The 27,167-nt window shown below is 40.2% G+C and overlaps 1 protein-coding gene across 8 annotated transcripts in view; it reads right to left on the reverse strand.

Annotated features, from left to right (window-relative positions):
- Positions 1 to 27,167, reverse strand: part of RALGAPA2 (Ral GTPase activating protein catalytic subunit alpha 2) — a 212,114-nt gene that overhangs the window by 165,224 nt on the left and 19,723 nt on the right. For all 8 annotated transcript variants that reach the window (XR_014159042.1, XM_081872571.1, XM_081872570.1 and 5 more), the window contains 12 exons: positions 21,136 to 21,193; positions 18,438 to 18,481; positions 13,881 to 14,058; positions 12,618 to 12,733; positions 11,968 to 12,106; positions 10,923 to 11,122; positions 10,327 to 10,551; positions 8,185 to 8,355; positions 6,624 to 6,761; positions 5,492 to 5,640; positions 2,887 to 2,998; positions 1,930 to 2,167 (listed from right to left, as the gene is read on the reverse strand). Coding sequence is in view for 7 of the 8 variants with exons in the window: in XM_081872571.1 (XP_081728697.1) it covers positions 1,930 to 2,167; positions 2,887 to 2,998; positions 5,492 to 5,640; positions 6,624 to 6,761; positions 8,185 to 8,355; positions 10,327 to 10,551; positions 10,923 to 11,122; positions 11,968 to 12,106; positions 12,618 to 12,733; positions 13,881 to 14,058; positions 18,438 to 18,481; positions 21,136 to 21,193 (1,768 nt within the window). In the remaining variant the exon portion in view is untranslated. The remainder of the gene's footprint in view (positions 1 to 1,929; positions 2,168 to 2,886; positions 2,999 to 5,491; positions 5,641 to 6,623; positions 6,762 to 8,184; positions 8,356 to 10,326; positions 10,552 to 10,922; positions 11,123 to 11,967; positions 12,107 to 12,617; positions 12,734 to 13,880; positions 14,059 to 18,437; positions 18,482 to 21,135; positions 21,194 to 27,167) is intronic.

A 27,167-nucleotide genomic window follows, 5' to 3' on the forward strand; every position in this document is an offset into this window, starting at 1 on the left:
CCAGGGAATCAGCTGAAAGGCCATCAACATGGGATAAAGCATCCCCTACCACTCTCTGGAAGCCATTTGGATCCATTAAGTGGCAGGGAATACCAGGTCACACATGTCCACGACTATAGTTGGCCCAATTTATTCAGGGACAGCTTTCCATGAAGTCCCGAGTGGCCCCTTGTTGTGTCGGCATGGATGTTAAAATCCCCATGGACAACCAAACTGGGTGTCTCCAGGAGAACATCCGCCATGACCTGAAGCAGCTCAGGTAGAGAATCCTTGGTGAAGCGGGGAGGTCGGTGCACCAGAAGAAATCCTGTACTGCCCCATTGCCCAACTTCCAGAACACTCAGAAAACTGGGTCTTCCAAATAGGACGCCTGGTGTAAGTAAATGACTTCCTAAAAATCACTGCAATCCCCCCTCCTGCCCACATGACCTGGGTTGCTGTGCGTAAGAGAAACCTGGTGGACAAGCAGCAGCAAGAACAGGCCCATCTGCTTCATCCAACCAAGTCTCTGTTACACATGCCAGATCAAGTCGTGGTTGACAGCAGTGTTATGAATCATTGAACTGGCATTGCACAGCAGCACCTTCAGATCATGTGGGTCTCCCTTGCTGATTCCAGTATTCTTCCAGTCAAGACCAGACCTGGATAGTCTTCAAACAATGACTAAACCTGCCTCCTTGGTAATGATGTGGTTTGGTCTTAGCGTAGTTCCTCCTCCAGCCCATGATCACTGAGATTGGGTATCCCAGTGCATCCCTCCATGTGGAACCCAGCCCCAGCCATTCTGTTGGCTGGGGCCCACTCCCAGGCAGCCCTGAACATCTCCCCTTAAGAACAGAACACAAACCATACCATTCAATAACCAATAAAACAGTAGAACCCCCCCCAAAACCAATAAAAAAAATTTACAATTATACTACAATTAAACAAATTCCCAGCCCCAACCAAACGTCAATCCCACCCCCCACAAAACAAAAATAAAATTCAAAACACCACAGATTAAAAACTATTTAAAACACCTAAAAACATTTAAAAGCATCCTCAACATTTGCCCCGACCCCAGAGACAAAAGTACTGCTTCTAAAAACTTCCCATTGTACAAGAAGTATACAATGTAGATAAACTTAAACTAGACTTTGAAAGGTGTTTTAATTTAAATGAGGATATAAAAACTATCTGTTCTTCAGATAGTAAAAGAACTGCTCATACGTACTGGAGAATCCCAGTTCCAATTATATTAGCCACTGAGTAGATAAGAATAGGTAAACAGCAGTTTCACTTTCTGAATCTGCAGTGCACAGAGAACCCATCTTAACTCATGATACTAACAAAGCATTTCAAACTTCAGTTGTTTTTCTGTAGACAGGAAATTGCAAAAACCGCATCACAGAAATAAAACATGTATATGATCAAGGGATTGTACTCATAATTTTATGTATATAATTTAATATCAATGATTGTGTTCAAATTCAGGTTAAAATTAAAGTTCCAGCACTTCAGCTGCTGCTAAGTTTCCAACACAGACATTCAGATAAGCTACATGCTTCTTGCCTACACTCAGTTTGAATATATTTTGCTCTTTATTTAACGCTACATCTGATCAGCTTCAAGACACATGAAAATCTCCTGATTTTTTGTGAGCTCATTTACTCTATGCCAATCAAAGCCCGAGAATTAAGTCATAAAAGCTGGTACTTCATTTGCTGCTATCAGGACAGTAGATATATGCTGAGTTGCAAAAAACATGGCTGAGTGAAGTAAGGAAGATTAAGTGCAGAAGAAGATAGAAAGTAAGTTGGGGTTAACTTTGCAATATAGCAGTAGATTAACATTTATTATACATAATATATAATCATATTTGCTGTGACTGACAAGCTCTTACAGCTAAACACACACAACTGTTAGAATTTTAACTGAATCAAGGTTTACCTTTTCCTCGCTGTATTTTCTCTTTTTGCTCACTTAGCTTATCCAGTGGCAGATTGGTCATTTCAACACCATACACTGTCCTTGCCAAAACAGATGTAAGAGAATCCATTATGTTAGTCCATTCAGTTATTAGTTCTTCCCAATCTGTAAGGGATGACAGCACACGTAGTAACTCATCCCAGAGCTCTCGAGATATATAAACACTCAGATTAGCACGAACCCAGGCCACAATGAGTGTCTGTGTTGGGGAGACAAGAAAGGGGATTAGAGTGGTGAATAAACTGACTTTTCATCTAGAATTTGACAACAGAAAAAAGGATACATTCGCAAGCAAAGGCAACCCCCCAACAGTCAAGGCAACATCACTAATCCACGTTCTAGATTCCAAGGGAATAAAAAAAGTTGCACTCAGAAGCAGTAACTTTTCCACAGCCTAAAAGCTTGTTCCATTATCTATTTTTGCAGTCCGAAATGTTTCAAATGTAATATAGGATATTCATTCAATCCATTTATTCATATTCTGACCAATAACTCCTAATTCTCCTTCTTAAGATACAAGACCTATAATACATTATTTGTAATTAAATTGCCAAAAACTATTCAGAACAAAGGAGGGCACTCAGAGTAGAGTCTTTGGAATTGTTGAACCTAACTTAGCCATGTTAATTAATTTCAATAGATTTCAATATTTCAATATTTACATACCCTTTAAGCATTCCTGTACTTTATTTTCTAATTCCAATTTTTAGACAATTCTTGTTTTAATAGAATGGAGTTATAAGTTCAGCTGAACACTACTGCTACCAGCCTATCATTTTCCCAAGGAACAACATTTCACTCTTTTTTTCTTACTAAAAATCTTTCTGCTCTAACTCTCACACTGTTAGAGGCAGTTTTCACACACAGGAAAAGTTAAGCACGCTGTAATTACAATTATTTCAAGATGACGGCCCATACCCGAAACAATAATCCTGCTAAACTTTGAGCAAATGTATCCTTTACTTGGTTCTCTTTTGATCTATTCATGACAACTTCTGTTATCTTAAGTAGTATCTGTAGCATTTGCTCCCTAAGACAAAATAGAAAAACCACATGTTTAGAAATAAATCCCATAATTTTATTTTACATATGAAAAATACACAAAATATATTAACAAATGTGATGCTCAGAATAATAGCTACACTCCCTCAGAGTAATTTTGGCACTGCCATTCTTCAGACAGGATGGTGTTCTAAAAAAGATCATTTGGGTTCTGCAAAAGACATTTAAGTGCATGTAAACATCAGGTGGGACTTGAGCCCTACCTGGTGGATGAATCACTGCTCCAAATGGAATTTTTAAAAGAAAGGAGACACATAACAGAGAACAGTGACAGCCAACCAAGACCAGAACAATGAATGAGACTCTCTGTGGAATAAATAACAACAAAGAAAAGGAGAAAAGGCTCCGGTAATACGTCGTGCGTGTAGAAAAACAACAAAGCCAGGCAGCTCAAAGCAAAATCCCATACTGCAGAGTGAGGCCCTGAAGTCACCTGTTTACATGCACAGAAATCCTCTTTGCAAGAAAGAACCCAAACGGTCTTTTCTCTGTACATGTAATGGAGACCTCAGGTGGGACACAGCGGTGACCCATGTAAGGCAGAAAACTACCAAAAAAAACAAGGAAAAGGCTGCCTAGTGATTGGGCAGGGTGGCCATTTTGTAGTGCTTGATAAAAGTACTGGCTTTGGTCCAGGTGGAAGCTCTACAAATTTCTTGCATGCAGCATTCAGAGAAAATCCTGAATGAGAAATTTTTTTTGTAGATGGTGGCAATGTAAGGCAGGTGTAAGTTAAGAAATGCAGGCCTTAAGTCACCTAGTCAAAGTAGAAGTGAACACTTTCCAGCACAGGAAAGAATGGAAAGTGGGAGAATGAGAGTATCTGACTGGCAGAAGGACTTGATTTAATAAATATACACCTTCAATGCACTTCACACATCCAAGGAATGTCAGGCTTTTTCTGGGGGGTGAGGTGAACAGATAGACAGAAAGAAAGAAAAAAAAAGGGTCCGCTCCTGCTTGACGTGCCTGTAGGAGGGGTGCACAGGAACATGCAGAGAGGCCTCTGCTGGTTATGGTGGCTGCTAAGGGCAAGTCTCCTTTGAGCCTTCTGTTCTTGGATACGCAGAGCAGATCTAGTTCTTGGGGAAGGGGGGGGGGGACTCTGGCAAACTCACTTGGCTGCTGCACAGATTCTAACACACCTGACACTTGCCTCTGTTCACTGCTACCTTGCTCCTGTTCTTCTTCACCCATTATTTCCAACTCCTTTCCTTTTCCTCTGGGGTGTGACCTGTCTCGAACCACCAGTCCAAAACCTCATTCTCTTCCCCTTCCCATTCTCTGGAATGCTCTTGGGGTGGTGGTCTCTACCACTCCTCCTCCTCTGGCCAGTCCCTGACATTACCTGTGTTGTCTTCTGATCCATGTATATGACACACTAAGTCTATGCCAATAAAGGAGATTGATTGATTGATACTGTAAAGCACCCTGTGATCCTTGGATGAAGTGTGATATAGAATTGAAATAATAATAAAAAAACACTGATGATTCCAAAGAGGAATTTCGAAAATTCCATTTGGAGCAGCAATTTTGTCTTCAACCACTAGGTGGAGCACAAGTCCAAGGTGAGGACACTTACTTGCCCAGAGAAAGATTGATATCACAATCCGAACAAAGGAAAATACAGTGGTGCCTCGCAAGACGAAAAGAATCCGTTCCGCGAGTCTCTTCGTCTAGCGGTTTTTTCGTCTTGCGAAGCAAGCCCATTGACGGCTTAGAGGATTAGCGCTTTTAGCGGCTTTTAGCGGCTTAGCGGCTTAGCGGATCAGCTGATAAGCGGCTTAGCGGCTTAGAAAAAGAGGGGGGGGGAGGAAAAAAACACGCAGGAACTCGCAATACATTTTCGTCTTGCGAAGCAAGCCCATAGGAAATTCGTTTTGCGAAGCGCCTCCAAAACGGAAAACCCTTTCGTCTAGCGGGTTTTCCGTCTTGCGAGGCGTTCGTCTTGCGGGGCACCACTGTAGCACTTTCCATGCATTTTTAAAGTATGCTTATTAGATATGGAAAATAAAATATCAACACAGTAAATAAGACACTCTGTATCCATGAAGAACTGCATTAAATCAAAAGTTAGAAACCTCCAGCCTATGGGCCAAATTTGGCCTGCCAGGTCTCCAACGACCCCCATGTAGATAATGCATTTGGAGATGTCCATGCATGACCTTTCCCTTTTAGAGCTAAAGATGGGGGGAAACAACAACCAAATGTCATGATTTCAAAACTTATTTCTATGTAGAAAATTTCAGATAGGGTTGTAAAAAAAAAAAAGGTACAGTATGTTTTATAAATTTACACATGTTTTAAAATTCTGAAATATTCAACGCTAGCAGCAGAGCCTACTTAGAAGTAAGAGCCGTTAAGTTCAATGGGACTTGTTCCTAGGCAGACTCAATGTTTTAGATCATTTTTGAGATATGTTACGCATGTCATACATAGAGGAAATACATTAAAAACATACCATGTCTTTTTATTCATTGGAAGATCCATAATCATGCGCCTAAATATACTCAAAACAGCTCTGCATGCATCAACTTGCTCCTTCAGGAGTGCAGGTATTTCAGTACATGGTTCCAATAAAAATACATTTGCAGAGTTTGTCAAGAATACCTTAATATTTTGAAGGAAGGAAAGAAGAAACAAAGGGGATGGTGGGAAGAATAGCAATCAACAAATTTTATTCAGTTATTCTAATGTTAAACTACATCCTGTTCAGAACACTTAACATGTATTCTCACAACCACAAACAGGAAAGCGCCTTTACATTCCTTTTATGGTAAAAGGCATACAGAGTTTGGTTTTCAAAACGTTTTGGGACCACTCACCACCGTTTTTTATCCTAGTGGGATATATGATTGCTGGTGAGCCACAAAACCTTTCTACAGGTGGCATTTCTCTTCCTAGAAGAAATTCAGGAACTTTCTCTAAAAGACATTGGGGGTTCTAATACATTATTGTCTTGCTCCAAGATTATTATAAATAATATCTGATAGTAAACATAAGATAAAAAATAAATAAATAGTTGTCATCCCTTTTAGTTCCCCTTTGCCTCCCAATAAAATACTTTATTTTTTGAAATTTGTCTTTATTGATTTTAAAAGGCATTTCTTTAGAATTTCTCACTAAAATCTCATGAGCTAGACATTTGTATTGTTAAAACATTACACAATATTGTTGTTTTGTGCCCCCTGGACTTTGGTAAAGTTAATCCAAAGGTCTTTACTGTTTAATATTTCTAGAATTTAGCAGAAGGAAAGGGTCTTTAGCATTATAACTTAGAAACTCCCAAGGCTCCTGGGCAGCCTAGGGATTCTCTAGGCTAGGATCAGCCTAGAGAGCATGTTATTATACTTCTTCTTCGGTGGGCATACAAAAACTACCAGTAAAAGTAAAAACTACCAGAAAGCCTCTCAACTACTGCCCAGTTCAGTTGCATCAATTTCCAGATTTTTAGCAGCTTGAAAGAAGAAGCAGCCCAATAATACTTTCAGTGATATTTGTCCAAAGCATTCATCTTCAGACACAGAAATAGTAATACTGGAAATGGAAATATTCTGCTCCATTTGACTATCGTGATATCCCATAAATGTTACCTGTAGTGTAGCTTGAAGCCCTGCTTTGACATTCTTGTTTTCATCTTCTAATATAGACCCTCTATTAACCGCATTAGAGAAGGAATGTGATCTTCCCCAACTAGATGACCTTTTATGTCCAGAATGGCCAGTTGTAAGCTTCAAAAAAGAAAAGAAAAAATGACAATATGCACTGGTTAAGACAGCATATCAAATTTATTTTTAAATGGTTAAGATGTAATAATTTAAATGCAGCAGGTCAGCCCAAGAAGTTCAAGCAACTTCCACGGCCCTTGAAGCCTTTCAAAAATCTGCAAGTCATGTCTTTCTCCAATCCTAAACATGCTTCTGTTGGATGTAATCCCCAATGAAATCAGTGTTATTCCGAAGTTCCAATATCTTTTTTTATTAACTGGTCATAATTGTATCATATAAACACATTCAAATGCTCCTTAAACTATTGACATCCCTTCATGTCAATGATACCACCAGGAAAGTCAAGTGTTGTCATGAGTAGGCACCACACAATTGGGCAACACATGTTACCACTAGGGCAGGCGATATCAGGTTTTCAACACTGTGATGTATCACCAGCTGAACACCATGATATAGTGACACACTGTGGTGCTGGAAAGGAAAGAGCATCACCCCTGGCCCCACAAGGCGCCAGGGTGAAACCGCTGCCACTCCTGCTTCAACCACTGCCTGGTGCAGAGAGGAAGGAGGCAGCCAGAGAAGGAAGGCAAGGCACCAGCCAGCTAGCAAGTCCCACCCACGATATACTGCCAGGTGAAGGCATAATATATGTAATTGAATGCATAGCTTTGTTGGTAAAGCATGAGACTCTTAATTTCAGGGTCATAGGTTCAAGATTCCTGCACTCCAGGCGGCTGGACTAGATGAGCCTCATGGTCCCTCCAACTCTGCAATTCTGTGAATACTTCTATAGGTCTAATATATTAATAGGAAAGGCTAAGTTCATTACTTGCAGTATTCACAGCCAAGGAAAAAGTACATTTTATTACTCTGATGTTTTATAATTTATTCCATCATGACATAGCTGATGTTTTATCGATTGGGTTGTATCCAATCGTATTGCTCAGCTGGCAGGAAGGCTTCCATTATCAGAACAGGGAGGGAAGCAATTTTCAGTCATTCCTTCTTCTCCACTCTCATCCCACCTCTAAATCTGCTCCAGCTGGGTGACACCATTGATACAACCCATTGAATTTTTACCTTTTGTACACTGCTTTGGAATCTCTCTGCATGAAGGGCAGCATATAAATATTTTAAATCAAATAAATAAATGTCATACTATCACACAGAGGAATATAACAAAAACTTGGGAAGAAAATATCCAAAAGTGGTATATTTGTCCTTATTAGGAGGTAGTGAGTATTTGATCTGTTGGCTAGACGGGAACAGGCACATTATTAGTGGTAGATAGCTAGATGAAAGGCCACAAATGAAACTTTGTGAAGTTCTATTATTCTTAGCCTGGCTAGTCATCATAAAGCACACAAACCTCAATTAATTACACATTATAAACTATCCACCTATTTAATAAAGGCTGGTAGCATACATGTTTGCCTTCTGTTTCTGCTGTTGGATGATCTAAGACGTCATCATCATGAACCGTTTCCTTCATATCCGGTTCTTCCATGAACACAGGCTTCTCTTGGAGTATCCACTTCCTATATACCTTCACTACTTTTTCTGTTGACGATATCTCAGATGAAGGCAATAAAAAAGCCTAAAATGTCAACAGTACACATTACTGATACATAAGAAAAATAAAGTACACTTGTACAGATTGAAAGTACATTACAGATGAATGTCTGCAGGCCAGAAGCAGCTCCTGGTGCTCTCCTATCAGGCCTACAGCATCTCCTCCTTGGCCCACTGCAATTAGGCTTGAAAAAAACATTCTGCTAGAAGTCTTTTTCAAGCCTTACTGTGCTGCAGGGAGGAATTTCAAGGACTCCCCCCCCCAAGCTGCAATTTCCCCCCTACCCATGCCACAATTAGGCTTGAAAGACACCTTTTGGGTACAATATAAGTTTTTCCCCTCCAATAGATTGGAGGTGGTAAGAGTGAGTGTACTATATGTGTGTGCTACACCCATCTTAGATCAGAAGAGAGCTATCCAAAACATTTTAAGATTTGGTTACGCCACTTCAATACATCAAGCCAATATGCAAATAATTAAAAAGGAGCATTCGTTGCATAACATGAAAATTATGCAATAAGGTCACAGATCAAGAGAAGCCAACCTTGAGGTTCTCTTCATATAATTTTTACTACAGGATAATGAACCAAGAGATCTGCAATCTTTTTAAAAAATGATCAGCCTTTTAAAAGTTTTTGAATCCCAAATGATTCTCTGATTTTACAAAGCCATGTGTAAGTAGTATGGACATTTTTGTTGATAGAACAGACCCTCTACAAATTAGGCTACAATTCTATGCATATTCCTTGAAAGTAAGACCCACTGAACATACAGGATTGGACATCCACGTAAACAGACGGAATTAGACTTTAAATCAAATAAATTCTGTGAAACAAAACAACCAATCTGTTCAGATATTTATAACAGGTACAATTGGTTTGGCTTTATACTTTTCTTCCTCTACTGTGTCATTGTAAATGAGGATTCATGTTATTTAACTGGGTGTTGGTTCACAAATTCCACATCACCTCACTATAAGTTAGATTTCTTAGTCCCTTCTTGGGGTAACATAGGGATCAAAAATACAAGTACAGTGGTACCTTGGTTCTCAAACTTAATCTGTTCCCGGAGTCCGTTCAACTCCCGAAACGGTTTGAAAACCAAGGCGCAGCTTCTGATTGGCTGCAGGAGCTTCCTGCACTCATATCAGAAGCTGCAGAAGCTGCGTCTGACATTCAGCTTCCAAAAAACATTTAAAAAACTGGAACAGTCACTTCTGGCTTTGTGGCATTCAGGAGTTGATTTGTTCAAGAGCCAAGCCGTTCAACTACCAAGGTACCACTGTATTTGCCTTTGAACATTCGAATATGTAAGTAATGTCCAAGTTAAACTAAATAGTGTAATTCAAAAGTATGTCAGAAGAGGGCATATTCCACCTAACAATATTTAAGTTTTCCTTTTCTGAAAAGCTAAGAGCAGGGACAAAAACCCAGCTCCTTGTTTTTCACCTATTTCTTAATAGAAAAAGCGGTACTTTTCACAGGCAGCACATTTGGCATTTTTGTGCACTTTATCTCTCTTTCCTACACTCACTTATTATTTTCACTATAACAGTCACACTTGTATATCCCACAATTTTCTCTCTAGAGAAGCAAAAGATTTTTAGCTGAATTATCTCAGCCTTTATTACAACTTTAACATTTTGCACCACAATCCTAAGTTTATTCAGAAATAAGTCCCAGTGAAATCAATGGGACTTACTCCCTAGGTACATGAGCTCAGGATTGCCACCACAGCTTTATTGGGCTTTTATCTTCCATACACCTCTAGAAATATTTTACTCATACTTTCTCAAGACCTCAGAAGAAGATTACATTGATTTATTTTACCTTGACAGCAACCTACAGTGATGAAGGTTAGGAAAAAGAGAGACAGACTGGCCCAAGTCCTCCTAGTACATGTCAGGACTGGGCAAGGATTTAATGTGGAAATCATGATTTAAACCTAGCACACTACTACATTTCCACAGCATACATACATTTACCCAGAACTAACCTGACGAAATACTTCATTGACAAAATTGACATAACCTCGTGTAGACAAAAGGATCTGTTGCACCATCTCATAGACGACCCGGTGTTGTTCTTCAATACTGCAAAAGCTGGAGTCACTAAGCCTCCTCTCAGTCAACGTGCCATTAGTTGAATGACTTTTCTCCTGATCCAATACAACACTGTTCTCCACTTCAGAATTTTTATCTTGAATTGCACCGCCCACACTCTTAAGTAACATTGGGGAGAGGGGAGAGAGAAGACAGCAAATTATAATTTATAAACTTAATATGTAGTGGCTTAGCATTAGGTGTGAATCTTTTACATAGTTCAAGATACATTTGTTTAAATCCATGTTTAAAGCCACATTTCATTTTTTGTAACTGCCAATTGTCACAAAGATGTTATTCTACTATTAAATAAAAGATTATTTCAGAAAACATTCTATGTAATTATGGCTAACAGTAACTCTCAAAACGCACAAACAGAATGGGTAAAGCCCATGTAAATATCACAGTTCATTTAACAAAGCATTAGCTATAACATTCCAATTTAACATTTTTTAAAGGAATACAAACATGTATACAATTTACAACTCACTTGAATGATTCTGGGCAAAACGTCCCCTCCATTTTTAGAATTCTGTGTTGGTGTGAAGTACTTCTTTTCCAGAAAAAAGTTTACAAGCCATTTAATAAAGGCTACACGAGCTGTCATGTATGGTATTTTTGTGCTATAAATGTTTTCATTATTACAAGCTACACTAACATACGCTGGTTTGGGTCGCAGGCCAGGAATGTCTGTAAATCAGAAAACAGAAAATGTAATTTTAAAAATTTTGACATTGTGAATTACACGGTTCACAGTGTAATTTTTCCACTCAGTGAAAACAATGAAGCCAGCTTTCTCAGAGAAAGCAATACTTTGTACAAGTGTTGAACTCCATGTTTGAAACATTACAAAGCCATATAAATGATCGTTTATCTTCCTCAGGCAAACAGTACAGAAAGGGTGGCTTAAATTTAGAAAGTCATCATATATCACTTGAACGATCTAAAGTGTCACAAGTTTCACATGTGAATTGTTTCTCCGACACGTCCAGCTTTCTACTCCTACAACTTGATTATATAAAAAGACATAACACTCAGGTTGTTTTGCCTTTAGCTTTTAAAGAGAAGTGAAGCTTTTACTACACCATTGTTAAAATCATGCCTATTGAATAAAAGACAAAGGTTGCAATCCAATGCATGCTTACCTGAAAGGAGAACACATTTAGGTCAATGGGCCTTCCTCCAAGCAAGCATGTTTAGGATCAGGCTGTAAGATCCTCAACCCTAAACACATTCACTTCCCTAAAGCATTCTTGTAACCCTTACAGCAACCCTCTAAGGTAGGTCAATTTTATATCATCCCCATATTGCAGGTGGTTGGCTGAAGCTAAAGAACCGTGACATGCCTGGTGTCCCCTGATGGCCACCCTTCTGCCACTCTCGTGGTTCTCTGGATCAGAGTGAACATATTTAGAACCAGAGAGCATAGGAAGAAAATATATTCAAATGCGTATAAAGAGACATTAAGAGATGCACGTAAAATATATGTATCTCACACTTTATTTGGAAAAAATAAAAATGAAATGGCTACTCACCAAGCACAGGTTTGTATACGTTGGTTAGTTTTGTAAAAGAGGGAAATAAGTGAGGAAGGTAATACTTTCTGAACAATGCAAAGAGAAACTTAAATCCAGTATCACAGTTCTCTTTATTCTTCCATTCCAAGCTCGCAGCCTACACCAGAGTAAGGAGTGTCATGTTAATACACAGCATACTGAAAAATAAGTCTAAATGAAACACTTTATATGAACACTTTAAAAAATGCACTGCTCTCCAATCCCATATTTAGGCCTCAAGACAGACGAGTTTAAAAATCAAGCAGACACTAAACAGAAAGTACTTGGTTACTGATGTAACTTGGGTAGCTATTGAAAACACCTCTCTTCATTATCTTCTTGTTTGAACACAGTGCACAGTCAATACAGACAAGATCTTGGCTGATCTTAAAAGTCATGTTGGAGCACAAGGGAAGAGGCAGTGCCTATGACCTATGAAGTGCACACATTAATAATGAAGACACTAGATACTGATGAACATCCTCAGTGACAAATTATGGAATTGTTTCCTTACAATATACTCTGCTTTGTTATCTTGTGCTTATTTAGATATGCTGTGAGCAAGTGAATATATCATCAAGTTAACCAACGCTGAATAAGCAGATTTACATGTAATTACATGTAATTACCTGGATTACCATATATTTTAACAGTAGCTGAAGGAAATAGCATGTTGGGTCCTCAGCCGTTTTTTCTCCAGAAACATGTGGTAAAAGTGGAGTTATTTCTTCAGGATAAATCTTTGCTAAAATAAAAAAGAAGTAATTTTGAAAGATTTAAGAGACAGTTGCATAAACACCTTCTTTTTTTAAAATGAAAAATTGGGGGTGGGAGCTCAGTCAGCTCAAGTAGAGAGACTGCAGGCTCCAGAATCCTCCACTTTCAGATGGCTTTCCTCCTCTCCGGTAGAAGAAAATCCCCAGGATTATTGTTCAGTAAGGTATAAATACCCATGCCTATAGGGGCCACTGGATCTAGAGCAGCCCAGGACTTCATGACAGCTATGGGGCTGTCTGCAATGTCAAACACATGCAGCAGGCTGACACATTTTAGATTTCTTTCTCACCCTTCTGAAGCCTTCATCTGCTGCACTAGATAATACCAAAGGGCTCAGGATAGTACTAGCCACAAACTTGAGTTCTTTATTGCTATATAGATGAGGGTGGGATCCTTTTTAGATAAGGATCCTTTTTCTAGGTGTCCTTTTTCCTTTCCCCCCTTCCAACTGACACCCTCTATGTTCTGGAAGCCACTGAGACTAGATCCTTATTAGACTTTTGTGGGACTTTTAAAAATAAATCATTTTTCTTTTCAATTGGGTAAATTTATATGCTTCTGCAAATCTGGGAGGAACTCAAGTATGGAGAAACTACTGTGTCATTTTTAGGTGACCCTCTGTAACTGAGAAAGTGACAGGCACTGGGCTACTAAAGGTTGATATCAGAAGGAATAGCAGTGTATCCTAACACAAGAGCTTCTATTCAAGGTTCTCGTTAGCCATGTCTTCCTCCAGGGTATCAAATTCCATTCCTTTCCCTTGCCAATTTCCCTTTTTCTTTTCTAAGTATACTGGGGCTACTGAGGACCCCTCAACCATGCCGAAAGGAAGTACCTATAAGAACATCTGGAGACATTTCCTAATGTGAGAGAGAGAATGCCACTACTATGATGAAACCTGCAAAAATACTTGCACATTGTCTAAAAACAAACAAAACCCACACTTTTTTCTTTGAAATTGTTTTTTCTCAAATGCAAATTTAGAGAGATTCAATCTATGGATTGACTAAAATTCATATGATTAATCAACAAAGTTTCTTTAATCAGGAGACAGTGCAACTAAAAACTTGAGAAAAAGATACTTGAGAAAATATCAGAATATAGCAAAAACAAACCATCAGTGTGACTGGGAGGAGGGCTAATGAGAGTATCGAGTGTACATGGACCTCGTGAAGACATCACTGCAGGAAAACCAGGAACGAGGCAAGCAAAGGTTAACAGTTGCTCTTCTGCACAATTTGTCTGGAGAGCTTGTAACCAGAGAAGAAACAGTCTGATTCCTTCACATCTTATCTAGAAAGAAGACACATTTTAGAAAGCAATATAAAAAGAACAGTCCAGCAACGCTGGGAAAATAAGAAATAGACTTAACACCTTAATAAAGTACTTTGTTGTAACTGCTTTCAACCATTACTGCCAAAAAGGGTCACTGCATTCACTTTGCAGAGAAAGTTTACCCTTTGAAGAAGTTTGCAATCAGTTGTTTAATTGGAGAAAAGATTTGGCACTATAGTTAATACTGCCATATTTTCCAAAGTCCAGGTTTCAGACGGAACCGATATGACTTCCATTTATGCAATATGACTTCTACCCTCTCCTTCCCCTACACATGCCCCATGGTGTCCCCAAATCTGTTCCGAAGGACTGAGGTAAACCCCAGAAAAGATTCAGCAGGTGTGCAAGGGGAGGAGGGGAAAGTTCTGTTGTGTAAATCAAAGTCTTTCTGCTTGCACAAGAAGCTACTTTGTGCTATTTTGAATACAACCCATTGTTTCCATATTTTACAAGAAAGACTGCAATGACTGAATGAGTAGCTTTCCTGCTCCTTTCTTATCCCAACCATTATTCCATTATTCCAAGGATATTGGAATATTAAGATTGTATTGTTTCTTGCACCAGCTAAAGACTTTTTTGTTTCAAGCATGTAATCAGACATACAATTTTTAATTTTATCTTATTATGTATAAACAACTGATGATTTTTAGGTTTACTTGCTTAATGAACATTTTATGTTCTATGTAAACCACTTAGAGATTTATAGATGATTAAGCAATATATAGATATCCTAAATAGGCTGTATCTCTGTGCACCTGGAAAAAGAGAAAGATCCAAGGAAGTGGAATTGCTGAGCCAAGGAAAGAAAAAAAAACTCTGCACAAAAACAAAATGTTAGGTTCAGAACATCTCATTGCTCAAACAATGGAAGAAAGAGGGATAACACAAGTGCCGCAGCAACTAAAATTTTTTATTGAGCTCAGGGCTGAAGACTATTTCAAGGTCATCCACTGCACTTGTGTAGCATACCTCTTACGGCTCAGGATTCCCGGCTTTCTTCTACCCTTGATATACTGCTTTGCTATCTTTGTTCTGAGCTCTTGCCTATGTTTGGACCCTGTGTCAGTCTGGAAATATCTGAAATTTCCAAGTTTTCTTACAATACATCTACTTATTTCTTGACCTTAAGTCTATCTGTATCATTGCTTCTTAGCACATTTCAAAATATTAAAGTTGTCTTGTTTATACTTCTGTGATACATTCAGGGCCTTTCTTCAAGGTGGAACTCACTGGAACCCAGTTCTGGCACCTTCCAGGTGGACACCATTGCCATTATAAGAGAACAGGGGAGGGTTCATGGTGAGTTCTGGCACCTCTTTTTTAGAAAAATAGCATTGGGTATGTTCATACATATTTACCACTGTACAAATACAGTCTTCCAGGCAACTAGATCCTATCAAATAAAACTTCGGTTTATCACTTTGTTTACCGATTCTAATTACAAGTGTGCCCACAGCAAGAGACACCCCATTAGCATTGTCAGGTGGGTTGCTAAATCTGTAGTGGATCTGCAAACTCTCTTTCTAGCCATTTTACAAAATTCTGCAAGCCTAAGTACACTGCTATCACCACTACTTAGATAGAAGGTATACCAGTTTCCACAGCATGTGATGGCACCCAGTCTATTAGAGGCTTTCATGCCACTCTGTGGGGGCTACTGAAGACTGAAAAGTCCTATGGCAGGTCATATCTTCAGCTGTAAAGGATGTGACAGTTCCACAACAACTCCAAAGCTTAAGAGCCACTCTCTTGATTTCACGAGTGGACATGAACAAAATACCTTACACACAAAGCTACTTGAATCCATCATTCTCCACCATATTCTGAAAGACAGCTTTGAACAGTCTAACCAGAGATTGCTTCAAATTGCAGCCACAAGTTTATAAGCAGGTGTGGCTGACTGCATGCTGGTGTCATATTGCTCTAACACAGAACATCTTTGGTCCTCCATTTTTTTTAAGCTGATGCAAAATAGCTCTATCACTTGCTGCCCTACAGACTATAGCTCAGTAATAGAACACATACTCTGCATGTATAAGATCCCAGGTTCAATCACTGACTTTGCCAGTTAAGAGGATCAAGCAGCAGGTGATGGGAAAGGCTTATGAGCCCCTGGAGAGCCAATCCGAGTCAGAGTAGACAAGGGATGAGGAACCTATGGTCCTTCAGATGTTGTGGGACTCCTGCTACCATCAGCCCCTGCAACAATGCTCAGTGGTCAGGAATGATGGGCACTGTAGTCCAGTAACATCTGGAGGACCAGTTTCCCATCCCTAGAGTAGACAATACTGGGACAGATGGACAAATAGTATTGCCTGATACAATGCAGCTTCCTGTGTTACTACTTATTTTATTAAACTTTTTATATCCTACATTTTGTGAAGCATTTGTGATTATTTTAGTGAATAGAAGATGGAGCCCTAGTTTTTCTGGGCTACATTCAGGTTGTATGTGCCAATCTTTTCATTAGGCTTCATAATATTGTAGTATTCTTCTTCAGTGTATCTGAAGAAGTGTGCATGCACACGAAAGCTCACACCAAGAACAAACTTAGTTGGTCTCTAAGGTGCTACTGGACAATTTTTTAATATATATTTCTACTGCTACCTAATTGTAGCATCACTATAAGATACAAAGTAACAATAGCTAAAGGTTAGAAACATTTCTGCAATGGGAACACAGGCAGAAATTTATAACAAATTATAACAGGACCATCTTGCTTTCTGAGTTAAGACTCCTGGTTCCTCTAAATCTCCAACTGTACATGAGCACTTGAAAGAATGAGCAGTTGAAAGCAATTAACATGTACATAGCTTAGGAACTCAATTAAAACAATTAAAACAAAAGATACATATTATTAATGGTTCAGTCTCAGTTCCTTGGGTTAGCAATGAATTGGAACCGTCGATACCCTCCCTTCAAGGCCTGCCCTTTCTCAAAACCTCTTGGGCGAGGATTACAAAAAACAACCCATTTTTACAACTAACACTTAAAGAGTGGTGTAGATGGCAAATACATCTGGCCCCCCTGAAGTCACCCTTGACGCCCATTCTGGACCATCCAGCATTCTGTTTTGATGATAAGTATTATCAATATCAATGCTGGGAACAAAAAGGAATATACAGGATCAAAGCTATTATGCCTATGTCAGCATCTTTATTAAAGGGTAAACTAAAAGATATCCCACATAGTAAGCGCCAACTAACCCACGTTCTCTTTTGTTCAGTACTGCAGCACAAAAGAGAGGGTCACTGCCCCCTGACTCCCTGTGAGCTACTTTGCATTAATGTGACCTTAAGTAATAAGGGTATGGCTTCTAATATGTACAAAATTCTATTTAGTAAAGCATCAGGCTCTTCCCAGGGGCTACGATCAATGTGGGAGAGTGATCTGGGCCTTCGGATAGAGGAACAAGTATGGGAAGCAATATGGTCTAAACCCCCACTTAAAGCTACCTCTGCAAGAATACAGGAAGCCACACTGAAAACATTGCTAAGATGGAATTGGACTCTACTCCGTCTATCTAAAACTGGCAAAGGCTACTCCAGTTTAGGTTGGCAAGGTTGCGGACACACTGGAACACTGCTCCATATGTGGTGGGACTGTTGCATAGTTCAGAGATCCAAACCTTTGGTGCTATTTGCATTATTACCTCACAGGTACTTTCCCCAGACCCAGCATTGGCACTGCTATCCTTGGAGTGTGGGACCAACTCGTCTATCATGCAGAAATCTCTTGTGCTCATGCTTCTTGCAGCAGCCAGACTGACAGTGGCTGACCACTGGAAGTCCAAATCATCTCCTTCTCAGGAGTGGCGGCTAGCGAAAGTATGGGCCATTGCATTGTCAGAACACCTGACATAAACCAAAAGTCCATAATGGTTCATTGAAAATAGATCCCTTCTACTCAATATGGCATAAGATGTTTTCCTATGCTAACTCAACTGAACAGCCCACTTGTTTTACATACAAGTATGTGGAGAGGTTTTATTGAGAACTTAATTGACCCACCTTTTTCTCCTTGCACAACAACTGAAAGTGGCATTGTACTTTCAGTAGTTTATTGGTTTTTACTCCTCCTCTGTATCTGTGTTTTATTTTTTGTACTTTTAGATCTATTTTTATTCACCATATCCATAATTTTTATTGTATTCTGTATGTGTTTATGCCAATAAACTTTTAATTTTAAAAAAGGAACTCAAAGATGGTAACAAGGGTTAATAGGTAAATGGGGAGAAGTACTGAATTTCACATGTTGATTTGAATTAACATGTTGGTTTGTAAGCTTGGGTTGTAAACTTCTAATTAACAATGAATTTAAAACAGGAGTTGAAATACCTTAAGACAGTTTCCAGTGTGCAAAAGTTTCTTCAAAACTGAACCTGAAGAGTAAAAGAAAAAATACAGTAGGAAATGATGTCTTCAATCCACAAGTGAGTTCATTATGGCTGTTTATATACTAACCCAACTGTGCCATACTCCAGAATAAGGGTAATGACAAAGGAGATGTCATATTTTCCATTGGCCACATCAGCCTAAGGAGTTAAAGGACACACCAACTCACACCTGGTCAGCTATACAGCTTTATTTCAGATATGGAGCTTCACATCCCTGCTTCCACCTATGTTGTAGATTTCTTTTACCAATAAGTAAAGCCTTTCAGGAGGGCTTCACTCCTGGGGCGCGATTCCGTAATTCCTTCTCTGGAGGTTCCAATCCTCTCTTTTCCACTCCAGTCTTCTCAGAAGTAAATCCCAAACTGCAGGGACAGTAAGACTTTCCAAAGTAACCTTGGTGTTCTGGAGGAACCTCTCACTACAGAGTGTTTTCCCTCAGTGCCTGGCTTAAGTCCAGAACTCCTATGCTTCCGCAAGGAGAGGGGCTGGGTAAACCCAGGAGGCTGCAATTCCATTTATGGTCCTGTCCAATGGGGCTTAAGGGGATAACCTGCAGGTGACCTCTGGCAGGGGGGTGAGAGCCAAGTCTTCCCAATCTCCTTGGAGAAGCCTTACTAAGCTTAGGGTCTGCCTATTGCAACCCGTTCCCTGCATTGTGCCCTTCTTCCCTCCTCCATGTTTTCCCACCCTCTGTTCTGCCTAAGGCATGACACCCGGGCTCCTTCCCTCCCATCGGGCAGATGATTGAAAATGCCCCACTTTGCTCCTCCTCCTTCCGAGGTAGAGACTTCAGGCACTGCCCAAATGTGGTCTCTTCAGGAGCTGTTGCCTACTTGGCATCTGGTGGTGTGATGGGCCAGCAAGCCTCAACATCTCTTCACAGCAACTTATTCGTACAACTTCCATAGAAATACTTAACATTTATATATAGTTCCCAGAAACCACAGATAAGATGGCAATATTCTTTCTGCACCGTATCATTTCAAACTGCAGATGAGGGTTCACCCTCATCAGCATGCAGAGGAAATGCTTATCTGTCATTTGGAAGTTGAATTGAGTGTTGGGAAATTGAAACTCGATCCTGACATGACGTAGGTGCCACTGTCAGGCAATTTTTCTGTCCATTGAGATGGTCTTCAACCAGTGCTTGAGGGGACTGCACTCTCTCTAAGAGATCAGGTACACTGTCTAGGAGTGCCACTGGTGCTTGGTTGGGTTACTCATTAGTTAAACACCATATGCAATCTAGCCATCACCCCAATTGTTTCATGCCCTTGGGGTCCTGGATGCCATATTGTTTATGCAGCATGGCACTTCTTTTAGCCATGACCTTATGACTTAAGCCAAGGTCACAACTTTATGTATAAATTAGGATTCTTTCAGGACTCTATGGAAGAAACATAATATATGTCGCTTTGAAATACTTAAGTTTCTTTATACATGTTGGCCAAAGTAATTACCTGGTATTTGCCTCTCCCCATATGAACCGACCTGGACCCTGCAATCATTATCTCAGGGTCTACTTCATGTGCCTCCTCGACGAGAGGTCCAGAAGATGGCAACATGAGAATGGGTGTTTTCTGCAGTGGCTTCCTGTTTGTGGAATGCTCCCCACAGGGAGGTTCACTTCATTATACATCTTAAGGCACCAGGTGAAAACATTTCTCTTTAACTAGGCCTTTGGCTGATTAATGTTCTATGGCATTATAAATGTGTTTGTGGGAGGGGGGGTTATTGGTTTGTTTTTGTTCTTGTTTTATTATGTACTGTATTTTGTGTTCTCATTTTGTATTTTTTGTTGTGAACTGCCTTGCGATCTTTGGATGGGCAGTATACAATTTTAATAAATAATAACAGTAATAACTAGATTACTTATTGCAATGTTTTGGTACTGCAACAAATTATTGCTATTAATATTCCATATTTGATTTAAACTAAATTATAGTACACCTGTATCCTATCAAATTTCCTGGAAACAATCTTTTCCAAGTGGCATGTGAGGAAAAGTAGCAAAAAGCAGGAAGAAACTGTCGTCAACACTTGCTGTTGCTCCTGATCTTCCCAGGTGGGCTGAGCTCCTCTTCCCCCTCACTGAGGCCGTCAGTTCACCTTTCCTATGGCAGGGCAGCAGGACCAGCTGCTCTGAGTGTGATTATATCAGCTGGGCTCTCCTAAGCCTACCTGCTCTGAGTGAAGTGACAAGAAGCTGACAAATTCCAGCTAGGCCTCAGAAGTACAACTTCTGGCTGTACTACATTCACTTCCAAGAAGCTTGGGTCTCCATGATTTTTCAACTCAGAAGCCACCTGGACCTCAAATTTCCATCCAAGCTGGTCATTAAGAAGACCAATGAAACATTAAGAATTTGGGACTGTTATTTTTATTGATTTGTAAGCTGCTCAGAGCTTTTCCTACTGAAGGGTGAAGTATAAATGCTTTGAATGCATTAATGTATGTTTAGAGACAATGATAAATGGTAGTAATAAGAAAAGAGTACCATCTAGCTCCATTAAAATCATTTGACATTTGTACACTGGCTTTAGTGAAAGTGGAGAAATGTACCCCAACTTTTAATAAACTGAACTAAACTATTAAAAAAATCTTTAAAAAAATAATAATTAAAGCCAAACCTCACTTACCTATGCTGTGGAAATGCCACCGATAGAAAATTCTTTCTGGAAGTAGTTGCAATATTTTCTGGAGAACACAGATAATTCATATTTTATATCATATTGACAAAACAGTTACTTGGCATCTAGTTTACATCACTTAAGTGCAATACAGATTAGGGTTTTTTAGGGAGGGTCAACGCTGTCAAATAATTTCTTTTACACTTAAGCCTTCTGTTGACATGGAAAGAATCTCTTCACCAAAAGTATAAGAATCTTAGCAGACACTTTACCTCTGGAATTTACAACATTGCTCAATATTATTCATTATTGATCATTGTTAAGGAAAATTAGTTAAAAACAAGCAGTCAACTGCCATGTGTTTATGCTTTATGAAGTAGCTAGTACTCAAGCATTGTAAATACATATGTTCAGGCAGCTCTGGCAATACATAATCTTAATGACAGATGACAATTGGTCGGTCTCTCTCTCTCTCTCTCTCTCTCTCTCTCTCTCTCACACACACACACACACACACACACAATTCCTGCATTGCAGGAGGTTGGACTAAATGACCCTTGAGGTTCCTTCCCTTCCAACTCCACAATTCTATGATTCTATTATCTATATTTTCCCCTGAGAGCTATTAAGAAAAAACAACTGTATCATTCTACTTCTAAATAGGCTGGGCTCTGCTCTACGTTACAAGCTTTTCCCCATTAAGGCTGGCTCAAGACATTTTGCTGCCTGCGGACAAAATGTCACCCACTCACTCCCCACTGAGTGGCCAACTGGAATGGCTGCTGAATCCTAGTTCAACACTAATAACAAAGCACTGTCCTGCTCCTGAGAGGGATAGCTACCCTGCTAGGGTAGTTATAAAGGTGGAGGGCAAGGTGCTTTGACACACAGCTCTTTCTCCAACAGAAGGGTATGGTCAGGGAGCTCAGAAGGAAAAACTGAGGCAGCGGCAGCAGGTGGGTATGTAGAAGAGGTGTGGGTGGGTGCAAAGGAGGCAGAGGCCCAGGGGTGTAGCATGGGGGTAGCTGCCAGGGCGACGGCCCCAGGCATATTTTTATGGGGGCTGCTGCTCACACCACCCTACCAGCCCTGTGCTGCTTTGCAAGGCTGGGGGCTGGCAGGGCAGTGGGAGAAGGATGCAACAGTCACAAACCCTTGCATCCTTCTCCCTGCCAGGCCCGAGCCACTCTGTAAGGGTGCGATCACCCCAGACTCACAAAGTGGCTTGGGGTAGAGTTGTTTCAGTGGTGTTGGCGGCAAGGGCTGGGCTGGCAGGCTCCATTCACCCTCCGCGCCCTGTCCTGGGTGCCACCAAACCATGCCCTCCCACTGCAGAGGTGTGCATGCATGAGGAGGCAGATGGGCACGGAGGAGGCGCAGAGGAGGGGGCGGCAAGTGGCAATGCTCCTTGGAGGCCACAACTGCCGCCTGAGGTGATGGCCTCACCTTGTCTCATGGGTGGGCCAGACCTGATTTGGAGAATGATTTAGTTGACTTTCACCCACTGTCAGTATGCTATGCTTGTATCCTTAACACATGATTTTGCACACCTTTAGCTGACAAGAAACATATGCCTTAGGCATTTGTGTCTAACAAAAGCGAAAGACCTCTTCCAGTATAAATATATATGGCAGTGAATTCCAAATAGCTAGTGACATTTTGTTTTTATTTTCAGAGTAAAGATATACAAAATAACTTAAGAAACCCCATGGTGCAGAATATTCCTTTTTATGCTGTACTTTATTCATATGGAAATCCATTAGTACACTTGAAATATAAAATAGGTATTATGTCAAAGAAATACATCAGGGGATCTGTCAGTTCTTTGATTCATAGGCCTCTTTCCTTCAGGCTATTGCATGACTAAGAATAATGTGAAGCATAACTCTGACATAGACAAGCTGCTTTGATAAGCAGAGGAGTTTTTTTAAATCTTTAAAAAAAATAAATGTGAACATATTTATTACCAGATGATACTTCATTTAATTACAGATAATCTAAAGCATTTAGATGTTATGCTAAGAAGAACTGCAATAATCCTCTTTTCCCATATCCAGCATTATGTAGCCATCCCCAATTTGGGTTAAAATAAACCCAAATACCTTATTAAAACTTCAGCAGCAGCCAACCTCAGACTGAGCCTTAAACAGAACCACAGCTTAAATGCCATTAAGAGAAACCTCTTTAGTTGGAAAGTTCCCTGTCTGCTTCAACAGCCATGATGGCAGCAGGGAAAACTGTGGGTCCACTGGGGCCTCTGAGCTGGAGTCCTTGGAATCAGGGGAGAGTAACACAAATTCCTCAAGCCAGCCAAATGGGTTCCGCTTGCCCCACAGCTTCCAGGACAGAGGCACACTTGTGGTTTGCTCTAAGGGCAGGACCTCTCGTATTCCAACTCCACCTCTGAATCCACCACCTCACCACTGAAGATTGTGAGTTGGACTGTTGGTTATAACACCCATATTTTAGGTTTCTTTATTTATAAGCCATTAAAAGACAGCTTACAAATTTGAAATATAACATTATAATTATTTAAAATACAAAAATAACATTAAATAACAGCTCAGATTAAAATAATAGAATCATTTTACACTAGCATCCTCCAGATTAAACACTTAAGGCCTGAGTATACAATGTCCCGTGTATAGAGTGCCATGACTGGTAAGGCACTTCCTCTGGTGATTACCTACCTAATCCTTGACACTGGGAGCTCTTGGAAAAGGGTCACAAATGACCATCTTTGTAATTGTGCATATTTGTGTTAGAGGAAGTGAACCTTTACATATCTAGGCTGTAAACTGTATGGTGTTTAGGATTAAAACTACAGTCATACCTCATGTTACGGACACTTCAGGTTACGTGTTTTCGGGTTGCAGACCGCGGGAAACCCCTAAGTACCGGAACGGGTTACTTCCAGGTTTTGCCGCTCATGCCTGTGCAGAAGCGCTAAATCGTGCTTCGCACATCCACAGAAGTGCCAAATTGCGCCAGCGCCTGCACAGATGCGGTGCTTCAGAATGCGAACGCTGCGGGTTGCAGACGTGCTTCCATCACGGATTACGTCCACAACCCAAGGTTCCATGTAGCACCTTTGAATTGTGCTTGGTAACAGACCAGAAGCCAACAAAACTATTTTAAAATTGGCAAAATTTCCCATTAGTTCAGTTTCATTCAACAGCCTAACAAGTGTATTTTGGACCAGTTGTATTTTCAAGTTAAAACTGCTTAATTGTTATATCACTTGTGGATTGAATTGGCACAAGTAAATGTTACCATACTACATGTGTTGGTTGGCTTACCAATGCCAGGATGTCTGCTATCTGGGTTTTTTTAATGAGTGGTCAGGTCTACATGTAGGATATACATATATCCTTCATACAACTGATGAAATGGACTTTAGTCAACAAAACCTTAAGACAAAAGTCATTAGTTTTTAACATGCTACAATAGTGTTATATTTGTTTCAAAGTACAGGCATCCCCCACTTACGTGCATTCTACTTGTGTGCAACCATGAATACACACAGAGCTGGGAAATAAATAAATAAATAGAATTATACCAGGAAATGTCGAGAGAGCTGGAGAGTCCATGTGGCTTGCCAGGAGCCCTTCTGTGGGGCGCTAAGAGGACATCAGTGAGGGTGGAGGAAGCTCTGAAGAGACCTGAGGCACAGCAGGCCTTTGTTTAGGCTGCTTACTTTCCCCGCCTAACAACTGATGTGCCAAGCAGCACAGCAGTCACAGTTTTTCTGTGTGTCCTCCAGCCAACCCCAGAGCTTCAACGCTAGATATTTTGGTTTGGACTGGAGAGAGAGCAGGAGAGAAAGCTGAAAAGCAGAGACTTTATAGAGACTTTATAGAGGGTGCTCCCCACTTTACACTAGTTCAGTTATGTGAGTGGGGCCCCGGTGTGTGTGGGGGGACGCCTGTAGTCTTCAAAGGCACCTTCCCCCTCCCATATAACAGACTGCAGTATATGCTACAACTCGTCTTAAAACTGTGTGTCTTGCAGGAGTTCTAATACCATTTTATGCAAAAGGTCGGTGCTAGCTGCACTGAGGGATTGAGGATGAGAGAGAAACTTGGTGAACATGAAGACCCATGCCCCATTCTAAGAGTGACAGGGAAACTGAAAGATCAGTGAGTGAAGTGTCTGAGGACAACCTGACACACCAGCTTCTACGTGTGAAGCACTGGATAGCAAGTAGAGATTGAGAGCACTGTAAACCCCACACACTTTGTGAGGCCATCTGCACTTTATTACTTGGGGGAATTCTTAGTTCTCCAGTGATATTCTTCCCATCTTTCTGCCAGGGCAAGTGGTTCCTCTGAAGCAGCTATGGTTAAGGGCAGGCATGAGTTGTGCCCTTGAGATACACCACACATTTACTTTTAATGCAAACAGAAGAATTATTCATCTCGGAGACCTAAGATATTTAAAGCTAATTTGTGAAATGTTATTAATACCACTCACACATAAGCAAGTGTTTCAAAATGTACAATAATTATGTAAATCTGTTTACTCATCTGGGATGTAGTTCAATTCTGATTCCAGATGCCAAACATTAATAATCCTAATTAACTGTTTAACTAATTAAAATAGAACATGGGGGAAGTTTTATTCCTGCTGACATAGGATGAAATATGCCAACCAACCAACCAATTAACTTAATTTGCTAGGGTTTAGAAACAAATGTTTAATTCAGATGACATTTACACTGTTTCTCCATCCCGCATTTGCTCTGGAGGATCCATAATGGGCTTATAACAGCTCCTTTCCAAAGGACAATTCTAATAATAACTATAGGATAATACTATTAATTTATCAATTATTTTTTAACTGCTGGAAGTAAGCATTCAGGTTACCCAGGATTTCTCTTTAGGCTGAATGAATGAGCAAAACTAAACACACATGTCAGATGGTTATGGCAATAATAACCTGTCTGCAGATTTTTGAAAGGAAAAAACACGTTGTAAAAAATGAAGCAGCCACCATTATGAAATCATTAGGCCTTGCTGAGAGGATTCAAGTAAATGCCTTCTAAGTATTAAAAACGTTTAATAGACTTTTAAAGCCAAAAGCAATATAACTAAAAAGTAGGGGCATGCATCTAGAAGTATTCAGATTGTATCACAGATTGTATCACAAACCCTTTGAAGCAGTTAAAGCAAAATAAAGTATTTTATTATATGTTTGTTTACAGTATTTGCATACTGTATTTCAGACGACTGTTAAAGCAGTTTTTTATAAATTAGGGAACTAACACAAAGTTCAGTTGGACTTAGGCTACAGAGGCACTTTAGGCCAACCAACATATGTGCACCTCTGCAGCTTGAGGGTTCTTACTGGGGCTCACTGTGCTGTTCCAAGCTGGCATGTAAGGTAAAGGGAAGAGTCGTAGTTCTGTTAGCAGGAGTACCAATTCTTTTTGGCACAGTACTCTTTACAATGTGAAAAGGGGACACACATTTGTATATACTTTTGTGTTATATGCAAATTTGATTCTTCTTTCGCAAGTGGTGTACAGAGCCAAAAAATAAATAAGTGGCCACAAACAAGAAATAATTTTTCCCTTAATAGTTTTTCCATACTAGAATTTCTGCCTGCCAAACAGCTGTTATAAAGGCAAAAGAACCCTGCTCTCCCCCAGTACCAAGCCTTACCCCAACGAAGAACAAAGAACTAAACTTTCATGAGGTGTAAATTGGTTGTGCTACTGTAGATCAGGAATCGGAAACCTGTCTCACTCTGGATTATGTTGGGCTCCAAGTGTAAACTGCTGAAACCAAGACAGCTGTCAGGGGACTGCCATCAGAACAGGGAAGGGAGGCAGAGGGGCCGTTGGGATACAGGGAACCTACGAAAATCTTGAGCAGCAGTTCCTCTTCCTGTGGTGGGGAAAGCCACACCTCTAGTGGGGAAGAGGGGAAGGGACCAGAGGATGCTGCTGGGAGCCTCAGCACCGCTCCTTGCCAAGCCGGCCAGGAGGGAAGCATGCCTCTTCTGTCGCCCACCTTGCGCAGAGATGTAAAACGCAAAGA

Source organism: Podarcis erhardii (genome assembly GCF_964252035.2).
Source record: "Podarcis erhardii genome assembly, chromosome: 8".
Lineage (NCBI taxonomy): Eukaryota > Metazoa > Chordata > Lepidosauria > Squamata > Lacertidae > Podarcis > Podarcis erhardii.